Source organism: Ahaetulla prasina, chromosome 3 (assembly GCF_028640845.1).
Source record: "Ahaetulla prasina isolate Xishuangbanna chromosome 3, ASM2864084v1, whole genome shotgun sequence".
Taxonomy (NCBI): Eukaryota; Metazoa; Chordata; class Lepidosauria; order Squamata; family Colubridae; genus Ahaetulla; species Ahaetulla prasina.
In genome coordinates this window covers 169222903-169247535 of record NC_080541.1, presented here as the reverse complement: position 1 = coordinate 169247535, position 24633 = coordinate 169222903, and the positions used below count along the sequence as shown (strand labels likewise).

The window sequence follows — 24633 nt, the reverse complement described above, 5'->3', positions numbered from 1 at the left end:
AGATAGCAATTTTGTCTACCACATACAGTACAAAATTTACTTCTTACAGTGTCTAGAATTATACATAGATAACACTAGCATAAAGAAGAAATGATCTACATAAACTCTGGAAGTCAAGTAGAAGCTATTATAGCCTCATAGCTTCCCTTTTGTTTCAAGTATTTATTGAAAAGATGGAAGTGGAGCTGAACCCACAGAAGATTTCATAAAGATAAGCTCAATACTTTCAGCATATCAGCTAGCAAGAAGTTAATAAATATGCCTGTCTATTCCATAAGGCTAAATAAGGTATTCTGGAACTTGGCAGGTGAAAATATCTTCCAAATGTCAGTTTAAACCATTTTCCAGAGGAGCTATGCTTAAGAGAATTTAATTCAGTTGTTTTCAACTGTTCCATTCTTTATGAATAGTGACAAGGAAACGAGCTAAAAGATTCACAAATTTGATATGTACATGGAATTTAGGTTTATCTGAATTCATCTGTGCTGATAGCTTTCTGCTTAATTCATTGTCTCAATTTCTGAATGGTGGAAGCCTCAAATGTAATAACTCTGGAAAAGGGAAACATAAGGAGCTGACCATAAACCGATTCAGCTCATGCCTCTCCAGCTTGTTCTGTTCCATCCCCCACCAGGAGCCATCTGGATATTGCTTTGAAATGGATGGATTATAGATGGACCTATCAGAGGGGATTAGAGTGATTAGAAAGACACTAATCCTGTCAAGAAGTAATGGTCAAGCATTACCAACCAGCAGTTGCTACAGCATACAGGCTTGTTTTCATTCATTCACCTCTTGATTATATTTTCATTGAATTTCTCTTCATAATTGCTTGCTATGTAAAAGCCTCTCCCAAATAAACTGATGCATTCTTTGTTAAAACAACGTTAGCATTATTAGATGTCGCCTGATTATGGGCTGGCAGAACCAGAAAATACCAGCTCCTGTGTTACAACGTAATTATCAGTTTAGCAATGGTCTCATAAATAAAACTGGATGTTGCAACATTGAACTGTGTACTGATGTTAAATAAATTAATCTCTTTCTTATCCCAGCCTTTGTTTCAACAAACAAAAGATGCTTGACTCTAAAAAGCATAAAATAGAAACCAAATTAGGAAACGAAAGAAACAGTTTATGGCTGACTCAATTCTATTCATTTTGGCTCTTGCTGCCATTAACCTCTAGATACTACATTTTCCAAAATGAGAATTAGAGCATTTTTGCTTCGTTTCCAAAGCAAACTCATAGGAGGTCAAACTAACATAGGAGGCTATGCTGAAATGAATGCTGACCAACAATGCAAGGAGTCACAGATGCAGGCCACTTTAATACCTATACAAAGAATAAATATATGGGAAACAGCGCATGAATAAATTGGAATGATAGTCTATAATTGGAATATGGAGCCTGGAATCATGGTTTCTAAGCTTCTGATCCTGATCAGAGAGACCTCTCAACAGGGAGATGAAACTGTTTCTTAGGTGCTAGGCTGGATTGAGCTGTGATAGATCTGTGCTCAACCATATTTTAAGCAGACCAAAAAACGAACAAAAAGCAAAACAAAACAACAACTTGTAGTGCAATAGGGAAAATCAGCTAAAGGAGTTCAACCATGAAAAAGGGCAGTTCCACAATTTCATTCAGCTTTGGCTCTGGACCTGTCTTACAAGATGATTATTTCAAGAGCCAAGTCATATTTTTTTCTTGCTCTGATCTTTTCTTGGCAAACCTAGAGTTTCTGGGTGGTCCCTATTCTTACTTCTAGTTCCAAAGTTCTAGGCTCAAGGAAGCCACATCACTTCAAAGCAGTCACTTGAAAAAACAAAGCAAAAACCACCGGTATATAACTTAAGCCTCTGCCAGCTAGTCTTCTGCTGAAGAGAAGGGAAAAGAGGTGAACTTTTGTTCTACAGTGACCCCGATAGTCTTCTGAAAATTGGTCAAAACGAATCTTTTCTAGAGGGCTTTTAATTATAGTAATTAGTTAACAGAACCATAAATGGTTAACTCTTAATTGGGATGATGCTGGTTTAAATTAATTTTATAATCATATTTTTACTACTTTGTGTTGTTGCGTTGTGAATGTTTTTATTTCTGTGAACCACTGAGATTCATAAGATTCTGCTTGTTTAAAAAATCCAATGAATAAATAAACCAAATTCTTCATTTCACTCCAGCTTCACTACCTACTTGGGAAAGAATTGAATTTTTAAAATCATAATAAAAAAAGCAAATCATCTGTAGCTGCCTTTAATGTGGTATCTGCTTGCACTGCTCAGGACTAATTTTCTTTACTCTGGTTTTACAGTCACTATCTCAACATGCAATTATGGTTAAAGAGATTGGGAAAACCATCTCTTAACAGTTTACACAACAATTGCTATGGTATCATTATACCTTCAGAACGTTTACCATATATTCAAAGTAGTTCAGGCTGTTGCAGGAGTCGACACTGACTTGAAGGCACAGAATAAACAAAGTTATGGTGAAAAGATGGCTTAAATATTTCATTTTTCCCAACAAACCAGTTTCATAGATAGCGTCTTATCAAATATATATTTCTGGACTATTTTCTGCAATACACAAATAAACAAGTACTATATAATCCTTTTACTCATTTTGGGTAGGTGGGGGGGTTAGGATTTGTTAGAAAACATATCAAATTTTAGTTCATATTTATGCAGAAATAATGAAAATTCAAAAGGTTCATAAATTTTTAAGCATCACTGTATATAGTGGAAAACAAGCAACAAGCAAAAATTAAAATACTACAACTATAGTAAAAGTGAATTCATGTAGATATTTTAAGATTGTTGTTATTTTAAGTCTGATAATGCATGAACTTCTTTGCGATTGTGCAATTATGAATAGCAGGCTAAGCTGTTTCTCACAATTACAAACGCCCACAGAATAAAACCTGGCTGATGATCTGCCATCAGTGCCAATCTCAGTGAAGAAAGGAAATTGTGAAATGAACTAAAGCCATTCCCAGAAACAAGAACTTTAACAAAATTACACCAGAAAACAAATTACACAACTATGCACCAAAATCACAATTTAAAAAAAAATCATAGGATTCCATTGGAAAAAAAAACCCAAGATAAGTGAGCCAAACCTTAAAAAGCCCTTCTTAAAGGACCAAAAGATAGAATAGAATAGAATAGAATAGAATAGAATAGAATAGAATAGAATAGAATAGAATAGAATTTTTTATTGGCCAAGTGTGATTGGACACACAAGGAATTTGTCTTGGTGCATATGCTCTCAGTGTACATAAAAGAAAAGATACCTTCATCAAGGTACCACACTTACAACACTTAATGATAGTAATTTAATACAATGATACAACACTTAATGATAGTCATAGGCTACAAATAATCAGGAAACAATCAATATCAATATAAATGGTGAGGATACAAGCAACAAAGTTACAGTCATACAGTCATAAGTGGAAGGAGATGGGTGATGGGAACGATGAGAAGATTAATAGTAGTGCAGATTTAGTCAATAGTTTGACAGTGTTGAGGGAATTATTTGTTTAGCAGAGTGATGGCCTTCGGGAAAAAACTGTTCTTGTGTCTAGTTGTTCTGGTGTGCAGTGCTCTGTAGCGTTGTTTGGAGGGTAGAAGTTGAAACAATTTATCTCCAGGATGTGAGAGGTCTGAGATATTTTCATAGCCCTCTTTTTGATTCGTGCAGTATACAGGTCCTCAGTGGAAGGCAGGTTGGTAGCAATTGTTTTTTCTGCAGTTCTAATTATCCTCTGAAGTCTGTGTTTGTCTTGCTGGGTTGCAGAACCAAACCAGACAGTTATAGAGTTATAGATAACACTGATTCTGCATTAAACTTTGGGGAAATGTATCCTGCTGTTGGAAGAAATATCCATCTGGGTTCAGTTCCAAGTGGGGAAAAAGACACTGGAAACATGGAGACTGCTTGGACAGATGGTTTAATGGTGGTCACATGTTCAAGGCGTTGGGTGAAGAACCAGAGAGGAAAGGAGAAGAAGAGAAGAAGAGGGTCGAAGGGCAGAAGGGATGCTGAGTGCCTGAGTTTATACTCTCTGTAGGGCCCCACCTTGGTGTTTCCTGTTCCTGTATAAGAAATATACCCTGATTTGTTGTCAAACTCCCAGGTGGTCTAGGGGTCTTAGCTAACATTGTAGGTTGTCTCTCAAGCTTGCTTGAGCCTTGCCATGTGGTGAGTTTCTGTTGCTAGATGAGTCCTATTGTGTTGCAAATAATGGTTCATTGACAAAGGTGGGGGGATTGAGTGAGCTTGGCTGAAGCCTTAATTGCCCATTGACAAAGGTGGGGAGGAGTGAGTTTCTGTCTCTGACCCATTGACAAAGGGGGCGGGGAGGCAAGAAGCTGCTTTCTTTAAAACAGGTTTCTCCATTTCTTATCCAGGGAAATAATCTTCTGCCCTTTTTAATATTTTCTAAAATATTTCATTCTTCTAGGAGAGAAGTGAGTGCTAACTTCCTACAATCCCTATTTTTTTTTCTTTTCAAAACGTGAGTTTTGAAACATGTTGTTGGCAAAAAATTAAAATTGACCAGATCAGGGAGGCTTGATGGGTGCTTTTAATTTTTCTGATACAAAGGAAGCCATTGATAGAGACAACAGAAAAAAGATTCCTTCAGTGGCTCCCAAAAGCTTTCAACCATGAAGGTCTAGCAGCCAGGGGAAAAGTTCTGGTAAGAATTTTACAGTATCCAATTTTCTATGCCAATTAATTTCAGCTGTTAGATATCACTTTCTATGAGCTTCCAGTCAGGTTTCAAGCAAGCACACATCCCAAAATTTTCACAGCCATGGTTTTCCTTTAAATTACAGGCTGCCCATTTCCAAGGGTTGGTTGCTGAACCTGCCCCAGCTCTTACTTTAGTGCATCCAAGGTTTGTGAGTCCAAATTGAAGTTAATCAGTGTGCAATCCAGGCTTTTTTTTTTTAATTACACGCAATGAGCCCTGGGACTTCTACTCATGAGACCACCAGTGCAACATATCTTACTTTACTGGGCAACTGGGCAGCATCATTTGTGAGTCATAGTCAGGGCCTGGGTTTTGGATATCACTTTTTCTGCTATCTCTTCAAGTGAGGAATTGCCTGAGGGGGATGCCCCTCCCCCATGGAATCAGCAGGGAGATCTGACTCCTTGGGCTTTTAGTGCCATAGAGCAAAAATCAACCTAGGAGAAGTCTTGTGTGGAGGTAAGTGAAGGGAATAGTTTCAGTCTAATTTTGAATGATGTCTCTGGGTGTGCCTGTGTATGCAGCTACCTTTACAATTCAGGCAATACAAACAATACAAACATGCTGGAAGAATTTCCCTACCATCAGACAGAAATCTGAGGTGTTCAGAACTTGTGATAGCCACTCTCAAATACAATCCTTACACGCGAGTACTTTAGACTGATTACAATGTAAATGAGACGAGACAGAAAACCTTACAATGAATTTCCACCCTTCCCCATAGTCTTTCCAGCTGTCTTCTGGGGATTGAAAAGAGTCTTTTAGTCTTTACTTGTACATCTCAGGGTCCTTTCTTTCATGTCTTTTGGGTAGCATGCTTGGTGATAAGGCTGGTCAGTCAGGCTTGGAAGGTCTGCTCCACTCTGGCTGCTGTGATGACTTTCAGTGGGGGCTGGATTCATACTCAATTCCTGGCTCTAACAAATGGAAGGTCTCCTCTGGGGGCAGCATCTGGAACCATGTGCTCTGCTTCCACAGTTGCAGAGTCATCTTTTCAGGGCTGAAAGACATTAGAACAGGATCTCCTCCCCACTTTTGTGGGTAAATCTTCTCAGAAAAGGCATTGTAACAGGATTAGAGAGTGGTGGTGGTGGTGGTAGATATCTTGCAGGCAGAGTATGAAAAGAAACAACACATCAATACTGCAGTTACTAAAAGATAATGCAGTTTCAACAAAATGGAGACACAACTGATGAGAAAGAAAAAACCGGATTCACATGCTTCAGGAAGAGGATAAACAGGTAAAATCATTTAAACACACAGTAAATGCAAGACTGAATTTTTTTTCTCTTGTAAGTGAACTTAAAACGTTTCCTCATAAACTTGAGTTGTTACTTTAAGATAAAGAGAGGGAAAGAGACAAAAAAAATAGAAATAAAAGTTCTCCTTACTCTGTTGTTGTGGGCCAGACAAAAACAGGGCAAAGGCTTTCTTTCTTTCTCTTTTTTTCTCTCTCCCATTTTTCATTGCTTCAACCTTCTTTTTTTTTCTAACAATTTAAAATTCTTGTCTCTAGAGATCAGATACATTGTACATACATTTACCTTTGATGAAGGTTTTTTTTTCTTTTCTTTTATGTACACTGAGAGCATATGCACCAAAACAAATTCCTTGTGTGTCCAATCACACTTGGCCAATAAAATTCTATTCTATTCTATTCTACAGTTACAATTACCTCGAGGGTGCCCAAAGACTTAGACATACACATACACAAGAACTAGGGCACAGGGGGTAACAGAACTGACGTTTACACACACGCTAGTCATTCCCGCCATAAATCTGTTAAATTAGGGAAGGCACAAATCTTAACAAATATACCACGTGGTTGCATAGAGGACAGATAAAGAGACAAACAAGCAAAAATCTCAACATTTTCCCTTTTCTTTCAAGTACCTTTATTTAGCCAATTTGGTTTTCCTGTGTCATCTCTCAGCAAAACCCATTCCTGCATATATTTTTTTAGCTTTTTTTCTTCTTTTCCATACCAGCTAGGACTGGCATCTGCTGTTCATCCCAAGCATCCAACAACTCTCCCAGGGGGGCTCCACTCAGGACCCTCGAACTACAGCTTCCCATGTTTCCCTCTCCGATGTGAGGTTCACACTTTGGCTTAGTCATTCAACAGGCTATCAGTTTTAGACAAAAAAACGTTCGGGGAGACTTTGGTTCCCTTACAAAGTATGTGCACTCCCCTCAGAGGGAACTCAGGCCACAGTTTTTGGACTGGGAAAAAAGACAGTCCGGGAGGACTTGCTGCCCCCAACAAACAAGTACTGGCGGTCCTTCCACAGGCCTAGGTTTTTGGATTTGGAAGAGTTCAAATCTGGGAGGACTTACTGCTGTTTGCAGGCAAGTACTGGCGCTCCTTCCACAGGGCTCCTTTTAATTTAATCTAATTTTTCCAGATTTCCTACAGTTCAAGGCTTTGCTTCTTGTGATAGACACAGGATTCCTTCCAATTTCTTAGTATTTGCAATCATGCCTCACTCGGCTCCTTTCCTTCAAACAGGAGACTTCACATCTGGCAATCCCCCCTTGCTTTCTCTAGCCTACCGGTCATGGCTCGGTAGAGCTAGCAGTAGGCAGAGGTGTGACTAGAGGTTGCTCAAAGAGGTGTAATCAGACTGTTGTCCGGGTGGAATTCCACATACACACACTTCCTCCTTCCCTAACAGAAGGTCCTGTGCTCTGGCAAAACCCCCATGCTCTCCAGACTGTTGGTCTTTCTGCGGTTAGGAAATGCACAGAGGAAGCAAGATCCAGCTGTGATTGGGAGAAGGGCCCTCTTACTCACACATATGCAGGCATACACATATTTCCCATACTTTTTCATGCTTTAAAATTAAAATTTAGAGGTACTCACCTTCTTTCCAAGCAGCCTTTGAACTCAACACTCAAAACCCCTTTAAAACCTAGTTCCAAATGGCCAAGGTCCACTTACCCACAGACTCAATGGGTCTGTTGCCGGCAAGGGAGGCTTACCTGGGCCAGGTCCATTGGTTAGGTTAGCTTGGAGTCCCATCTGGGGTGCCAATTGTTGGAAGAAATATCCATCTGGGTTCAGTTCCAAGTGGGGAAAAAGACACTGGAAACATGGAGACTGCTTGGAAAGATGGTTTAATGGTGGTCACATGTTCAAGGCGTTGGGTGAAGAACCAGAGAGGAAAGGAGAAGAAGAGAAGAAGAGGGTCGAAGGGCAGAAGGGATACTGAGTGCCTGAGTTTATACTCTCCGTAGGGCCCCACCTTGGTGTTTCCTGTTCCTGTATAAGAAATGTACCCTGATTTGTTGTCAAACTCCCAGGTGGTCTAGGGGTCTTAGCTAACATTGTAGGTTGTCTCTCAAGCTTGCTTGAGCCTTGCCATGTGGTGAGTTTCTGTTGCTAGATGAATCCTATTGTGTTGCAAATAATGGTTCATTGACAAAGGTGGGGGGATTGAGTGAGCTTGGCTGAAGCCTTAATTGCCCATTGACAAAGGTGGGGGGGAATGAGTTTCTGTCTCTGACCCATTGACAAAGAGGGCGGGGAGGCAGGAAGCTGCTTTCTTTAAAACAGGTTTCTCCATTTCTTATCCAGGGAAATAATCTTCTGCCCTTTTTAATATTTTCTAAAATATTTCATTCTTCTAGGAGAGGAGTGAGTGCTAACTTCCTACACTGCCCATGTCAGTTTCTGAATATATGGCATGATATTGGATTTTATGGTCTATTTCAGCATAATGTTGGTCTAGCTCAGATGATTATACAAGAGTTTTAGGACTTGGCTAGCCTAAGTCCTAAATCTCTGTACATAACAGGTGCTATTAAATACGGACTTAAAATGCTCTCTAAAGAATATCATATGTTTTTCCTGATGAGCCACAGATTGTGCCTGGAATATCTTTTGTTTTTGTTTTAAATTTAAATATTTAAAAGCAGCATAAATAATACCAAAAAGAAGAAAATAAAATAAATAAAATGTAATATGTCAGTAAATAAACAAGGAGTTTTCAATGGCCACAAAAACTAAAGTTCAGTATTTAACTAATTTGATTGTATAGAACGGAGTGTATTTTATCAGAATACTAAAAACATCTGTATGATTCTGAATAAAATGTTAATATAATAATTATTTAGCACTATTCCAAAGATAAACACACATATTATAATATAATAAAAAGAAAGTAAAAACAGGAAAAAAACAATAAAAACATAATTAGAAAATATCTGATTTCAATTTCCCTTACAGAGCATTGAAATCAGCATTTAAAGTGGTTTTTGATTACAGTCCTTACAACAGTTGTTTTCCTGTAAAAATCCTATTCTACATTTCTACGTTTGCCTTATTCTATGATGTATGATACATTGGGGAACCATTTTTGCTTAATTCCAATTCTCCCATAATTACATTGTAATTGTGTTTTAATAGTTTTGCATCTTTCGATACTTTATAATGCATTTTTATAGTTCTATCTGTGTGTCATATTTTAATAGCAGTTTGTATATATATCCTAATCCAGGGGTGTCAAATTTGCATTGCCACAGCGGCATCACGTGACTCCCCCCCTTTTGCTAAACTGGGTGTGGGCGTGGCCAGCATGTGATGCATCTGGCCCGTGGGCTGTGAGTTTGACAGCCCTGTCCTAATAGAAGGCAAGTATTTTTAATTATACCATATTTTTTCCACATTTCTATTTTAAGAGGAAAGAAACACTTTCGATAAGCAATAACCCCTGAGTCAGGGGTCCCCAACCTTGGCAACTTTAAGACTTGTGGACTTCAACTCCCAGAGTTCTCTGGGAGTTAAAGTCCACAAGTGTTAAAGTTGCCAAGGTTGGAGACCCTTGGTCTGAGTAGAATCCAAGGTAGATCATAACAAACAGAAAACCTTATGTTCCTAATTTCAAACATCATTTATTAGCACAAAAACAATAAAACAGATAGTTGCAATAGCAATTTTATTCAGTTATAAAAATAAGAAAAGCAGAGAGTGCTAAACCCAGTGCAGTAGAACAATCTTCATCCCAATGTCTTTTAAAAAATTATGGCTTTTGCCATCTCCTGCATATCCATCACAGAAAAATCAAATGTGATCTCTCTTCAACATTAATTCCAAATGGAGATAAAGCCATTGAAACCCCCTAGATGTGATAATATTAATAGCCTTTATCGTCATTGTACATCATGTATACAATGAAATTGGTTTAGCCTCTACAGGTACAATGCATAAAAGAGATCCTAAGGCAGGGGTCAGCAACCTGCAGCTCTGGAGCCACATGTGGCTCTTTCACTCCTCTGCTGCGGCTCCCTGTTACTCAAAATATGCGTCACAACTGCCAATGTGCAACACCCGCCAGTACATGATTTATTGAGCTTTTCAACCTCCAGTAGGCCAACCATGGATAAATCCAAGGGGAAAAAAGTTTCAGAAGAAAACAGAACGCTTAATTCAACTACATATGCTAGTTTTGTGGCTGCTCAAGAAATAGTCAGGTAGGGAAGGGTTTTGTGGCTCCTGGTGTTTTCTTTTCTGTGGGAAATGAGTTCAAATGGCTCTTTGAGTGTTTAAGGTTCCAAACCCCTGTCCTAAGGCATATGCCACCATAGGATGAGTTCAGAAAAATGACTGTTTTTCACATAAGAAGCAAAAGACCACTGAAATGCAGTTGGCAGGTAGAGAGCTTGGAGCAGTGTTTTTTCAAACTTGGCCATTTTAAATTGTAGGGACTTCTAGAATTCCCTGGCCCAGTGGTGGGCTGCTGCCGGTTTGGACCAGTTCAGCGAATCGGTAGTTCCGACCACCAGCTGGGCCAACCCGCCCAGCCTGGCACTATCATGTCCTATATAATCGCCTATTTTTCGATGCCATGCGCCCACAGTTTTGGTTCCAGGTGTTACAGTATATGACGCTCACCTCTGCCCTAGCCAGTATACTGAAGTTGAAGTTCACATGTCCTAAAGTTGCCAAATTTGAAAAACACTGGCTTAGAATATTCTAGAACTAGGGTACAGTTTTGGAAGCAAAATTAATTAATTATCTCTAATAATGTGCTAGCTATTTTAAGACTGCTTGCTTCAGTCTTGCTTCAATATATTCTTCTTGTATTTTTGTAGGTAAAACCAATTACAAAAGTCAGTTAGTCAAGATAGAAGAGGAGGAGGAGGAGGAATAAGAATAAGGAGGAGGAGAAGGAGGAGGAGAAGGGAAGAAAAAAGGAGGAGGAGGGAGTAAGGATAAGAGGAGGAGGAGGAGGAGGAGGAGGAAGAAGAAGAAGAAGAAGAAGAAGAAGAAGAAGAAGAAGAAGAAGAAGAAGAAGAAGAAGAAGAAGAAGAAGAGGAAGTAGTAGTAGTAGTAGTAGTAGTAGTAGTAGTAGTAGTAGTAGTAGTAGTAATTCAGGAACTTGTCACACTGGAACTGGGGAATGCAAATTCATATATGCTGAAATTCAGAACATGTTGGTACAGAAGCTACGATAATATCTCCCCACACTTTTGTATGCAAGAGAAACAGGGACATCTCTCACTTAAACATGGCTTGTGCTACTATCACACATCCCTAAAAGGCCTATCCAAAAGCAAGTCCTACCAAATTCAGTCAGACCTACTCCGAGAAAAGTTGGTATAAAACTAAAACCATAGAGAAATGTCAAGAGAAATGTGCCAGTCCTTAAAAACTTAGATTTGAGCAATAAAACAACCTAAATGTATAAACCTATAAACCTATTTTTAAACATACTGGTAGAAAAATGGCTGTTTTTTTTTTAAAAAAGTCATCTGTAAATATAGTAATATCACTTTTGTACAAATCCTTTAAAAAGAGAAATTAATTTTTATTTCATTAAAAAAATAGCTATAATTTTAGGAGCCTGGTACTACAGGCAGAGTGAGTGTGAAATATGAGTTGGGAGACAGGGAATGATACCAGTGGTGGGATTCAAAAAATTTTTACTACCGGTTCTGTGGGCGTGGCTTGGTTGGTGTGGCTTGGTGAGCGTGGCAGGGGAAGGATACTGTAAAATCTCCATTCCCTCCTCACTCCAGCGGAAGGATACTGCAAAATCCCCATTTCCTCCCTATCAGCTGGGACTCAGGAGGCAGAGAATAGATGGGAGTGGGGCCAGTCAGAGGTGGTATTTACCGGTTTTCTGAACTACTCAAAATTTCTGCTAACTGGTTCTCCAGAACTGGTCAGAACCTGCTGAATATCACCTCTGAATGATACTGTTTAACATAGAAAGCCACCCAGAGTCTAATGGAGTTGGGCAGCTTCTAAATCAGGGGTCTCCAAACTTGACAACTTTAAGTCTGGCGGATTTCAACTCCCAGAATTGGGGAATTCTGGGAGTTGAAGTCCTCCAGGTTTAAAGTTGCCAAGGTTGGAGACCCCTGTTCTAAATCACATGAATCAAACAAGCAGGCAGGCAGGCAGGCAGTGTCTCTAAATAAAAAATCACAAGGCCCAGGAGAGACATGCTGGAATATACATTCCAACCAATGCAGAAGGAGAATGAAAAGAATAATAATGGCTGATTTCAAGAGGTTGCAGAGCAGCTATGCCTTTTCCTGCTAATAGTGTTCCAGCAGTGATTTTCAGCTAAACAGTTGACAAAAACAAAACAAAACAGATGTGATGTACACACTTCATGCAGAAGATGTCCTTATATATGAATGCATGCATATGTGAATGAATATAGGTAATCTTCAACTTACAACCATAACAGAGACCAAAACTTCCATTGCTAATCCAAGCAATTGTTAAATGAGTTTTGCCCCATTTTATGACCTTTTTGCCCTAGTTGTTGAATAAATCACTGCGGTTGTTAAGTGAATCATGTGGTTGTTGAATCTGGTTTCCTTCATTAACCTTGCTTATCGGAAGCTGATTGGGAAGGTTACAAATGATGATCACATGGCCCTGGGACAGTGCAACTGTCATAAATACATGACAAGTGCCCAAATTTTGATCACATGACCGTGGAGATGCTGCAACGGTTGTAAGTGTGAAAAATGGCCATAAGTCACTTTTTTCAGTGTCATAACTTTGAACGGTCACTAAATGAATGGTTGTAAGTCCCCAACCTTTCCAGCTCGGCGAACTGGTGGAGGTGGCAGTGGGGTGGGGATGGGGAGAGGGGATAGTTTCAGGCCAGTGGTGGGTTGCCCCCAGTTCAGACCGGTTCTATAGAACCGGTAGTAAAACCAGCGGGAGGCTCCGCCCACTGACCCAAACATCATCAAAATTCTTCTGCGCATGCGCAGAAGAGAGAGCACACGCATGAGGGCACGATGCGAACCGGTAGTAAAGGTAAGTGGAACCCACCCCTGTTTCAGGCATGCACATATGCTGATTTCACAAATGCAGCTTCACACATGCACTCTCCCACCACTTCTGTGTCCCAGGTCTGAACAGGCTGTGGACCAGCCTTGGGCCACGGTGGGACCTCACTCAAGGCCTTTGTGTATATGTATTACACAGCATTTTTAGATACATTCAGTTCTGAAGAACTCTGAAAATAAAGATTCATTTATTTTATTTATTGTGTTGAGTACGTATTAGATAATATATATAAGCATGAATTGAATACATAAAATGAATACAATTAATGGGAACATTAGGACAGGGACGGTAGGCATGCTGGTGCTCTTATGCACGCCCCTTACAGACCTCTTATGAATGGGGTGAGGTCTACAGTAGCCAATCTAAGGTTAAAATTTTGGGGGTTTGGGGATGAAACCACAGAGTCAGGTAGTGCATTCCAGGCATTGACCACTCTGTTGCTGAAGTCATATTTTCTGCAATCGAGTTTGAAGCGGTTCACTTTAAGTTTGTATCTATTCTGTGCTCGGATATTGTTGTCATTTAAAGCTGGCATTCTGTAATAATATGAAAGAGTGTGAGAGAGATGTCCTTTATTATCTCAGTCTGGGGATACTTTGAAAATAATACCTTATCCTTGCTTACAAAAACTGTTTCTATCTCTACCGGGATGGGATTCCACAAAATAAGGACTTCTATGAAAATAACCTTTCATTTTGTCCAAGCTCCATGTATCTCAAGGAAGGGATAGTCTCAGCAGGCTCTTCCTAGGCAACCTTAGTAGCCCGACAGATTTAATTTGGGCAAGGCATTGTCTGATACAATTCAGTGTTGCGCAATGTAGATCTTTAAAAGTAACCACCAACACTCTTGACTTTGGCCCTATGTGGATCTGGTCATGACTGGGGCATGAGTGACTGTAAACCTGTTAGAAATCAGCAGGCTACTTCTATGTCAACATATTTTAAGCATAATTGTAGCACTAATAAGAAACATACATTCAATTTAATAATGGTTGGAACACAATTGCAAGTACTGTACATTCACAAAAAGTAGTATATAATTCAAAATAATTATAGGGGAGTCATCTAAAGCAGCCATCCCCAACTTTTTGGGCTCCAGGAACCAGTTCCATGGAGAGAAGTTTTTCCGTGGACCAGAGGGAATGTGGTTTTGCGTGCTGCCTGCATCCCATGGATGGAGCTTTACTTGTTTGCGTGGCCTGGTCTCTGGCATGTGCGGCCCAGTGTCAGTCCACGGACTAGGAGTTGGGGATCCCTGGTCTAAAATACTTCCTCCATTGAGGAGTCCTTGGTACTCTCTGAGCTTGGTTGTTTTCTTGCAGATGTTTCATACCCAAATTTGGTAACCTCACCAGTGCTAATATTTATTTCATAAATATTCTCCTTTATTGGTACTTCCCCCATTATTTAGTTCATTAGATATTTTGTTTCATTTCAAAATATAGCGAACTATTTCTATAAAGGAAGGATGTCATAATGGGCAAACTTTAAAATAATGTTGAATCATATGTACAAAATCTTAATTTTGAAAAATATCAATCATTAAATAAAATCCATTAAGATTCATGATTAAGAAGCTTAGTTCATTTCAAAAAAATAGATAACTGTGTACTGATGATATTACCTAGTTGAGTAATGAAATGTCTATAGTTAAGACAACTAAGCTCAGAGAGTACCAAGAATAGAGTTCTCTATAGTATGAACCCATGCCTCTCCTGGCTCCTTTTGGCAGTGAAGGTGAACGTAAGTAACTGCACAGTAGTGGGTTTCAATTTCGATTGCTACTGGTTCAGTCATGGGTGCATGCGCAGAGACATCCGGGCAGGTGGGCAGAGCCTCCCGCCGCCGCTGCTGCTACCAGTTTGCCCAATCCAGGGCAAACCAGTAGCAACCCACCACTGTAACTGCATCTGAGAAGTAGTCAATGCTTCTTGAGGATGTTTGTGATGCCACCTGCCTAAAAAAATGGCAATAAGTCTTCTCTTGATCCACCCTTGCTGAATAACTATTACCATGTCCAACTACTCCTTCTTGTGAAGGTTCAGCTACAGGGGGTCTTTATGAAGCAGGTCATCTGTATCCATTTCAGTCTGGATTCAGAGATTCAGGGATTAGATGCTGTCTGCTGATTGTGTGTCTGCCAATCTGTATTTAGATGTATTTTTGTATTAGTGTTGCTTGGTGTTTTTATATTTATAAAATACATTTTATATTTTTATACTTTATAGCCACTCAAAGTCACTTTTCAGGGTGAAGGGCAACTTATACATTAAATAAATATGATAGATAGATAGATAGATAGATAGATAGATAGATAGATAGATAGATAGATAGATAGATAGATAGATAGATACTGTGTTTCCCCGAATATAAAACCCTGTTTTATATTTTTTTTGAACCCTGAAATAAGCTCTTGGCCTTATTTTCAGGGAAATATTATTTTAGGGCATGTGGAGCAAGATGGGGCTCCTCTTGCTGTCTTACCTGAGTTCCAGCTCTGCATTTAAATATTTTCGGGGAGGGCTTGTTTTCAGGGGGAGGCTTATTTTAGCACATGTGCTCAAAAGCCCGATTCAGCTTAATATCAGGGGATGTCTTATTTTCGGGGAAACAGGGTAGGTAGGTAGATAGGTAGATAGATAGATAGATAGATAGATAGATAGATAGATAGATAGATAGATAGATAGATAGATAGACAGACAGACAGACAGACAGACAGACAGACAGACAGACAGATATTTTATACTTTATATTTTGCATAAACAGTCGGGGGTCCTACCTTACTAAGTACATTTACTTATTTTTAAATCCTAGAAAAATATCAAAAAAAAGGTGATTTTTTAAAAAAAATATTATAAAATCCTTACCCAAGGCCTTTCTACATTTTAACTTCCTTCTATCCCTCAACGTCCTATTCTGCTTTTCTCACCAACAAAACATAAAGTTTTAGAGATGATCCAGTGTTACTGTTGGCAGACTTCAGTTGTGATACACTGTTTTCTGATACAGCAAATTAAACCATAACTCAAATTAAATCTTTACTGTTGTAATGTGTTGTAGCAAATGATGAAACTGATGAACTTATCAGATTTGTACACTGTTTAAAGATATGAAGAACACTCAATTCTAAAATTGTTTTACATTTAAATCAATTCACCTTGATTCTAATATTTTATTTCATCATGCTAGGTTCTGGAAACTTTTACAGGAAAGGCAACTTAAAGAAAATCTGCGATATTAGCCATTACCATATCCATCATTATAATACTGTATTTGCCATCATAAATATGAACTTCGCAATTATAGAAATAGAATATACCAGTATTATTGATTCTATGCAACCCTAAGTGTGTCAGGTATTTTTCTATAGATTCTTATATGTATATTATGCATGGAAAAACAGAGGAAGTTTCCCAGATTATTTTGCAGTATAAAAACAGGGTCATGAACAGTTGTAATATCTCTTATAAAAGGGACCAGAAGATTTTTGCCTTTGCAACTTTTGGGGCATCAAATATTACATAATATATATTTTAGCATGATTCCAATATAAGGGCTTATTTAAACTTTGAAGCCCCATTTTTATATAATTTTTACATAGATTCCCAGAGACATAATGGAAGTTATATGCAGCCAGTGGATTGTCCACTACTGGAATAATCATATATGTTAATTGGTATCTTTCAGCTCAATGAATTGTAGCTAAAACATATCTTTACTTAATGCATCTATACGTATAAAGCCATTGTGATATTAAGAACTTACACATTTAAGAGCAAATGCACATTTTTTAAAAAAAAAAGAAGTCATGAATGGTTGAGACCAAAGAATTAGTGCAGGGGAAAAATTATCACCTTTCTCTGCACCACTTCCTTTGCTTTGTTAGGTTCCTCCAAATATATACTATTTGGATTAAACAAGAAAGCTAGTCACTGTTTCTGTCAAAATTATATTCACACAATGTTATTTGGAATGAATCATCTAAAAAGAAAACTATACAAAAAGCAGTTGAACTGATATAGGCTAGCTTACCTTGAAACAACTAGAGGCAGAATCAACATTTTCAACATTCTCATCAATAATTCTCCAGGAAATTGGAAATAACTAATTTCCTAAGGAAATAAGGAAATGGATGAATTTATTTTTTTTAAAAAAAGCATTTATCTCAAAATAGTGTTAGGATGCTTTGATATCTACATTATTAGTTTCTTCTTCATGACAACTGCATAAGAAACAAAGGATGGAATGATGAGAAAATGAACCTATATTGAGGGTATTAATAATTGGCTTTCTTTGAAATGGTGATTTCAATACTGCTTGGATTCTCAGATGAATGATATATTTAGTATAAAAATGATGAATCTGGGAAAGAATTTAGTTTAGCTATTGTTGGGGGGTGGGAGTTCTAAATTCACTGATCGCCAGACTTATCAGTCTGTGTGTCTGTTAAAACAAACTGAAGCAATATAATTCATGAGAGGACACCAGAAGCTTGAAGTACTCATATTTCTGCTTATCAAAAACTGATCAGGGTGAATGAAGCAGTGTGAAGTTCATAGTTTGGATGCTATAGAAATGTCTCTCCTATGCTCCTAGTTTTTCTTGGTGGTGGGACATACCTCAGAAATTGACAAAGAACATAAATTATGAACACATTCATATGAGAGGCCCTGCTCATTCAGATACCTCGGCCATATACCTTTTAAGGTTTTCTAGGTCAAACCCTGCAATATTCAAAAAACCTCATCTTGTGTCTAGCTTTTAGAGTGTTAACCTCCCTTTCCTAAGAGGTCTCTCAGGTCTATAAGGGCATAAAAGCACAAACGTGCCTACCGTTCCTGTCCTACTGTTGCTTCATGCTTATGCTTATGTATGCTGTTATGACAAATAAAATAAATAAAAATAAACAATTTATCTCTCCATTTCACATATCAACTTGAATGCAATTAGATCAGAGCTATACCAGCTAAATAGATGGCAAACCAGAAGAATATGCTGTCATGTTTCCGGCTTTCCTGGTGTACTTATAGATTTTGCCATGCTAAACAATTCCTTTACAAATTGAATGGATCCATGATGGATAATTGTGACTCTATTTTACTCACAACAGGAGAGACAAATTCATATTTCTTATCTTCAGCCAGCATCTTTGGGATAAATATTGTACAACTTTTTGTCTTTGTTGTTTTAAAAACAGAAAATTCCTACTACTTCTAAAAATAGGTAATAAATCATTTTTAGCCAGCTTACCCAGCATGAAGTGTAAACTATGAAAGTGGATAAGGTGGGAGGAAGCACAAATGGATAAATCCCTCAGGTTGTTCAAAAACATACTTTCTAAAATAAATTCACTGCTAACAAGTATATAATAATAATAATGGAGAGCTTTCCCCAGAAATCTATTAAGATCAACAAAACTATTCTAAAGTAAAGGGCTTGTGGAATGTAAGTATGTTATATATTAGAAAAGAACATACATTAGCTTCAGTGGGAATAGTATATTCAGACATACCAGGAATTCACAACCATGCGAGGTTTTTTTTTTAAAAAAAGGTTCCTGCCATTTGAACATCTTCAGTAGTTAACACTGTATACATTTCATTTTGCAGTGGCTCAACTTTTCAACCATTAAAAAAAAAATCTAACGACAGCTTTCATTTTCAGAACTAGACGTCATGTTCTGCAATATATCAATTTAGCAAAATGTCCTTCATGACAATGCCTGTTTTATTTTATGAAACCTTTTGTTTCTCAGTGATGCTACACCTGCTCAGATCACTAACCTGGGGAGAAAGGCGCCTTGTCCTCAGAAAGAATCCAAGAAGACATCCCACTATGACCGATAACACTGAGAGAATGAGTAAACCATTCCTTTTGCAAACATCCTTGACCCGACCTAGCATTGTTTTGAAAGTCACTGCCATGGTGTCCTCAGTGATCTCCGGAGGGGAATCAGCATCCCATAGACAGAGATCTTTTCAGCCTGTTGTGTTAGAATAGCAGGCATAGATTAGATGGAAGCATTTCTGGGGCTGCTTAGCTGACATGCAAGGTCGCTCTTCTACCAGTAACCATCAAGCATGTATTTCCAAATTAATACTCACAATCCTATTAGTGGCTACATCAATACGAACCTCAAGGAAGATTAAGAACCCTGGAAAATGAGAACAGAGTGGAGTGGTATTTTAGAAGCCAGAGTGATCTTGGAGCAAAGTGGTGCCTAATATGAAAATAAAATAATTGTGCATTGTTCAGCTGTTATAGTGGTGGCACAGAAGAATGCGATGCATATAATAGATATCTTCTGTTTTCATTCAAAGTGTAGGTGATTAACACTAGTTAAGCACAAGATTAAACTTTAAGTAATGGTGGCTTACTTTTCACTACTACCAGTACAAATAATCTGGAAATATTGGAAGCATATGGAAAAACGTCTTGTCCCTGTCAACATTTTTTTCAGGAAAAACTTAGTTTTTCCAGTGAATTAAACTATATGCAGTTGTATGGTTTATAAATATATTATGTATAACTTGCTTTGGTCATAAATGTATGTTTGATATATGAAATTTTAAAAATATAGTTTATTCAATTTACTAATGTATCTCTTTATTTTCATCTGCTAAGTAGAAGCAGCCAGCCAAAAAAATTGCAATTGTAAACTAAAGAAACCACTGACATTGTAGCAAAATGAAACATTTTCTCTGCAATGTATCAAGTATAGAAAACATTTTTTTGAAAAAGATGTGGGATCAAGGTTCAGAATACACATTTTGCTATATTAAATATTATTTTATGGCACTCATTTTCTTAATCACATGTGCTATCTATTTTTCATCAGTTAAATATTTTTGAAGATTCACTTCTATTGTCCGCTATATTATGAATTGGATTATTTCTTGATTTTGATGTAATTTTTAACAAGCATCTTAGCCATTATATTTATTCAATTCAACTTCAGTGCCTGCCCAACTTAAGACCCAAACCCACACTTACCTTGGGTAGCTCAGAAAATAAAAAGCACAACACAGGGGTGAAATGCTCCTGGTTTGGACCGGATTGCCCAATCTGGAAGTGATGGCAGCGGGTGGTTCAGAGAACCGTTAGCAAAAATCCCTGCTCCCCCATGCCCAGCTGAGCCGTCAGAGGTTTTGACCGAAAAAATGCTTTTAAAAGTTAAAAAAAAAGCCTCTAATGATCGTGCGGCTCAGCTGGGATTGTCAAAACCTTTTAAAAGAATTTTTTTTACAACCTCTTCAACTGAAGAGGTTGTAAAAAATGCTTTTAAAGGGTTCTGACATTCAAGCAACTCAGCTGGGATCGTCAGAACCCTTTGAAAGCATTTTTTCTACAACCTCTTCGGCTGAAGAGGTTGTAGAAAAAATGCTTTTAAAAGTAAAAAAAAAAGATTTGGCCATGCCCATCCAGTCACATTACCCCCCACCAAGCCACGCCCACAGAACCAGTAGTAACAAATTTTACATTTCACCACTGGCACAACATAAATAAAACAAGATACATAAAAATGCAGAAAACAAATTCAGCAAAATAGCAAACCAAGACAATTGAGATCAAAACAGATGCAACATATGACAAACATATATAACAATGGATCCATACATTCTACCTCAAGGCTTAGGAGAAAGCCATGTGTTTCCTTTTCTTTTTTTTTAACTTTAAAATAAATTATTTTGATTATAACATATTTCTTTTTCACCTCAGTTTTCCAATTTGAGAGTGGATCCTTGAAGGAGAGGAAACATCCTTGTTATATTTTTATTTTATTAATGAATCACTTGATTGTCAGATGGGTGGCTACATAAATATGACAAATATATAAACAACATCTACAGTACACCAATATTCCAGGGGCATTTAATATAAAAAGTGTACATTCATTAAAGTAAATTTAAAAAACCCTAATATCTAAAAAAGATCCTTGGTATCACTATATGATTAATTCATTCCTTAAATATCTAATTGAATGTAGATATTTTTCTTGAATGTTTCTAGAGGTGGTGGTGATAGACATCTTGAATCACTATTAGTTTTATAGTGACAAGCAGACAAGCCATAAATGTATAATTAATTTGTGAATCACACACATACATTTGTTTTGCCCTTTTTTATACAAGGAAAGGAAGAATTTGCAAGGATTATCAGCTATTTAGAGGGGTGTTAAACTGGTGACTCATGGGTCGGATGGATCACACACAGGCCATGCCCACCCCAGCTCCGCAAAAGGAAAAAAAAATGACACGAAACATCACGTGACAGCAATGTGACACTGCTAGTTTGACACCCATGAGCTATTAGGACATTCCTTCTTTCTTCAGCAATTGTTTTTTTTAAAAAAAATACTGAAAACTCTTCTAAAAATAACTATTTACAAATTGTAAAAATATGTTGCCATCAAATGTTTTGGAAATTACAAAAATAATCCCATCTCTAAATACACTTTAAAGTAAAAGCAAAGGTTAGGATGCTACAACTAAAAGCAGGAATGGATATTGTACCAGAAAATCCCAAGCATTATCATTTGCATTGAAGTGCCCATGAAAGTCATTTTAAAGATGATGGCTAGGATCCAGTAATTATGTTTATACTGATTATTTCTTTAATGATGATTTGGAAAGTTAATCAGCCAGAACAAGGGCAGGAGAAGAAGCTGTAATGCTCAGTAAAAAGCTCCAGACAAATAAGCAGATAAAAAACCCACAATAAACTGACCTGGGAAAAATAGCAGCGTGCATTGAAATGTGCAGCTACAGATGTTAGAGCAGGTGGCAGCAAGTAACTGTTCTCAGCTGGTCTCAGAATGCTAAGCAGAGCTGAATTTAAGTGTTTTTTGGACAGGGAAGTGCCAGGCGATCCTAGAACTGTAATCTTGACTACGAAATAACAACAGCAACCACAATTGAGACACAGATTGTGGACCAGTCACTCTTTCTCAGCCCAACTCACCTCACAGCCTTGTTGTTGTGGGGAAAATAGGAAAAGTTATTCATAAAAATCATAAAACAAGGACAACATAATAAACGGCAAAAGCAACCCATTTGTGGCTTGCTATCTAAAACCAACATGAATGTGACAGTGTAATCAACATACCTAGGAGTTTCTTTTAGGGAGCCTTTATTAATTTTTTTTAATGCATGAATACTGTTCTATATGCTACCTTCGTCACAAGTGTGGCATAAGCCGATCCTGAGTATATTTATTCAGTGAAATGTTGCATTCTATTTAATACCCCTTCTTCCAATATACCTGTATAAAGTTGTAAACAAAACCAAATAGCTTTTTGATAAAAACAGAAAGCATATACATTTGATGGAAATTCGTTCCTTTGATCCTTCCATAGTACGTGGCCCAATTTGTTGGAGCAAACTTACAGATATCTCCTTCAAACGGTAGACTCCTCTCAGATTTCCTGTCTCTACAGTTGTGTTTATTATGGACAGAGACAGGTGCATAGGAATGGCTGTATTTCTTTGCATTTTATAAACTGTATTGAATGCTACAAAGTGACAAAAATGTAAGTACTGCAAAACTGAAACAAACTAAATTGCTACCTCCCTATTTATAAACTGATGGTAGACTCTGTCCCAATGTGCTTGAAAGAAAATGTCACCAAATAATTATTCAGTGCAATGCTTGGAGCAGCAAACACACATTTTTTAAACATGATTTCCATACAAGGGATTTTTATATAATTCTTACATAGACGCTTAGAGGTTTTTAGAGGCTGTATGCAACCTGTGGCTATTCACTACTGATATAATCATATATATTATATGAATAAGAATGCAATGACGAAACAGTCAAAGCAAACCTCTTCAACATTTTCTTTGGCTCAGTTTTTGTTAACTCCGATAACACATATCCAACATTCCACAAACGAACCAGCAATGACTATGATGATTTAACTCATATAGATTTCACAGAAGACAACGTTGGTAAAGCTCTTCACAACTTAAAACCATCGCTTTCTATTGGACCTGACGGTCTATGTGCATATTTCTTAAAAACACATGTAAACTATAACACTCACTTATAGATTGCTAAACAATTATAAAGATGTCCAATACAATATATGCAAGACAATACTCTTGAAATGAAATCAAAACCAAGAATATTTAAATGACTTTTATGGCAATGCTAGTCCAGACTACAACATTCTTCTAAAAGCTTTCACTTAAATCAAGTTTAACTCAATGTAACCTATTCCTAGGAAAGGTCCACAGGATTGTGACATAAGATTATCATCCCGTATTTACTTTTGTGGAAATATCCACTATCGAATTCCACAAACATTGTGCTTTTTCTGGCATAGAGAAAGAGGGAGAAACTCGGTTTCCTTAGAGATCTCGGTAGGAAATTTAAAGAAGAAACACAAAGAAAGGAAAGGAAAACGGAGAAAAATTGCGCATCCCAACACACTCTCTGCCCTCTGGTGTTTCTCTCGGCGATTGACAGGCCATTTAATTTTCCCATAGGCTGCTGCGAGAGCAGAATTCGTGCTTTTGTCACGAAGAGGAGAAAGGAAGAGCCGCCCTTTTTAATATATACATTAATATATATAAACCTCTGCAACTCGGGTTACGAGTCTCTCTCTCTCTCTCTCTCTCTCTCCCCCCCCCCCAGCGATCTGCTTTGATCTCAGAAGAAACGGGGAAACAACTTCTGCCTCGGTTTCTCGCCTCGACCAGTTAAACCAGCGTCTCCTGTTTGGCACCCTCCAGGTGCCTTGGCCTAACGCTCCTTGAAAGGCGCCCCAGGTTGGAGAACCGGAGCTGAGGGAAAAATTACAAAACGCCCCGCCCATTTCTGCCACTGACTTGTACACTTTAGGGCGCGGGGAAGGATGTGTCTTCAAACTTGGCAACTTTTAAAGACCAATGGACTTCAATTCCCAGAATTCTCCCCAGCCACCCACAGCCTCCCTTCCACTCTGGGAGTTGAAGTCCACAAGTCTTAGAAGTGGCCAAGTTTGGAGAACTCTGGCTTTTCAGAGGGAACGAGCGGGTTGGGTGCTGCCACTTCAGAAAGATCTGTTTGTAGCTAAATATCTATGGAGATTTATCCAGGTAATCCAGATCCTGGTTGTCCCAAAGGTGCTTCTTTTCAGGAGGCAACCGGACTTTCTGTTTTTTCTTTGAAGACGTTTCGCTTCTTATCCAAGAAGCTTCTTCAGCTCTGACTGGATGAAGGGAGGTGGGGAAAGAATGGAAGGACTTATACTCCTTGCACCCAGCTAAAGCCTAGTTGCCTCTTGAAAAAGCACCTTTGGGATTCTAGTTTGTAGCGCGTCGTTTGACTATTCGAGATCCGGATTGCTGTCCAAACTTTCGCTAACTACGAGGAGTTAAACACAAAAAAGCGCCATGTTGTGCAGTGCCACACACACACACACTGACTTAAAACCAACAACCCGGCCACTAAAGCAGCCCAGAGGGCGCGATCTGCCTCCGGAACCGTCCCACGTCTTCTGATGTGAAGTAACTCCTCCCAGGGGCGGGCACCGGCGAGTGTCTCTCTCTCTCTCTCCTTTTCCGCCACCGG

At 38.2% G+C, this 24633-nt stretch overlaps 1 protein-coding gene across 10 annotated transcripts in view; it reads right to left on the bottom strand.

Annotated features, from left to right (window-relative positions):
* The window catches only part of SLC1A7 (solute carrier family 1 member 7), a 62362-nt gene extending 37729 nt beyond the window's left edge, over positions 1-24633 (bottom strand). For 3 of the 10 annotated variants that reach the window (XM_058175146.1, XM_058175155.1, XM_058175154.1), the window contains exons 1-4: positions 21805-23096; positions 19182-19231; positions 18861-19060; positions 17110-17189 (exon numbers count right to left, since the gene is read on the bottom strand). In XM_058175146.1, the coding sequence (XP_058031129.1) occupies positions 17110-17189; positions 18861-19001 (221 nt within the window). In that variant the 5' untranslated portion in view covers positions 19002-19060; positions 19182-19231; positions 21805-23096. The other 7 variants (XM_058175150.1, XM_058175148.1, XM_058175149.1 and 4 more) reach the window with 7 other exon arrangements.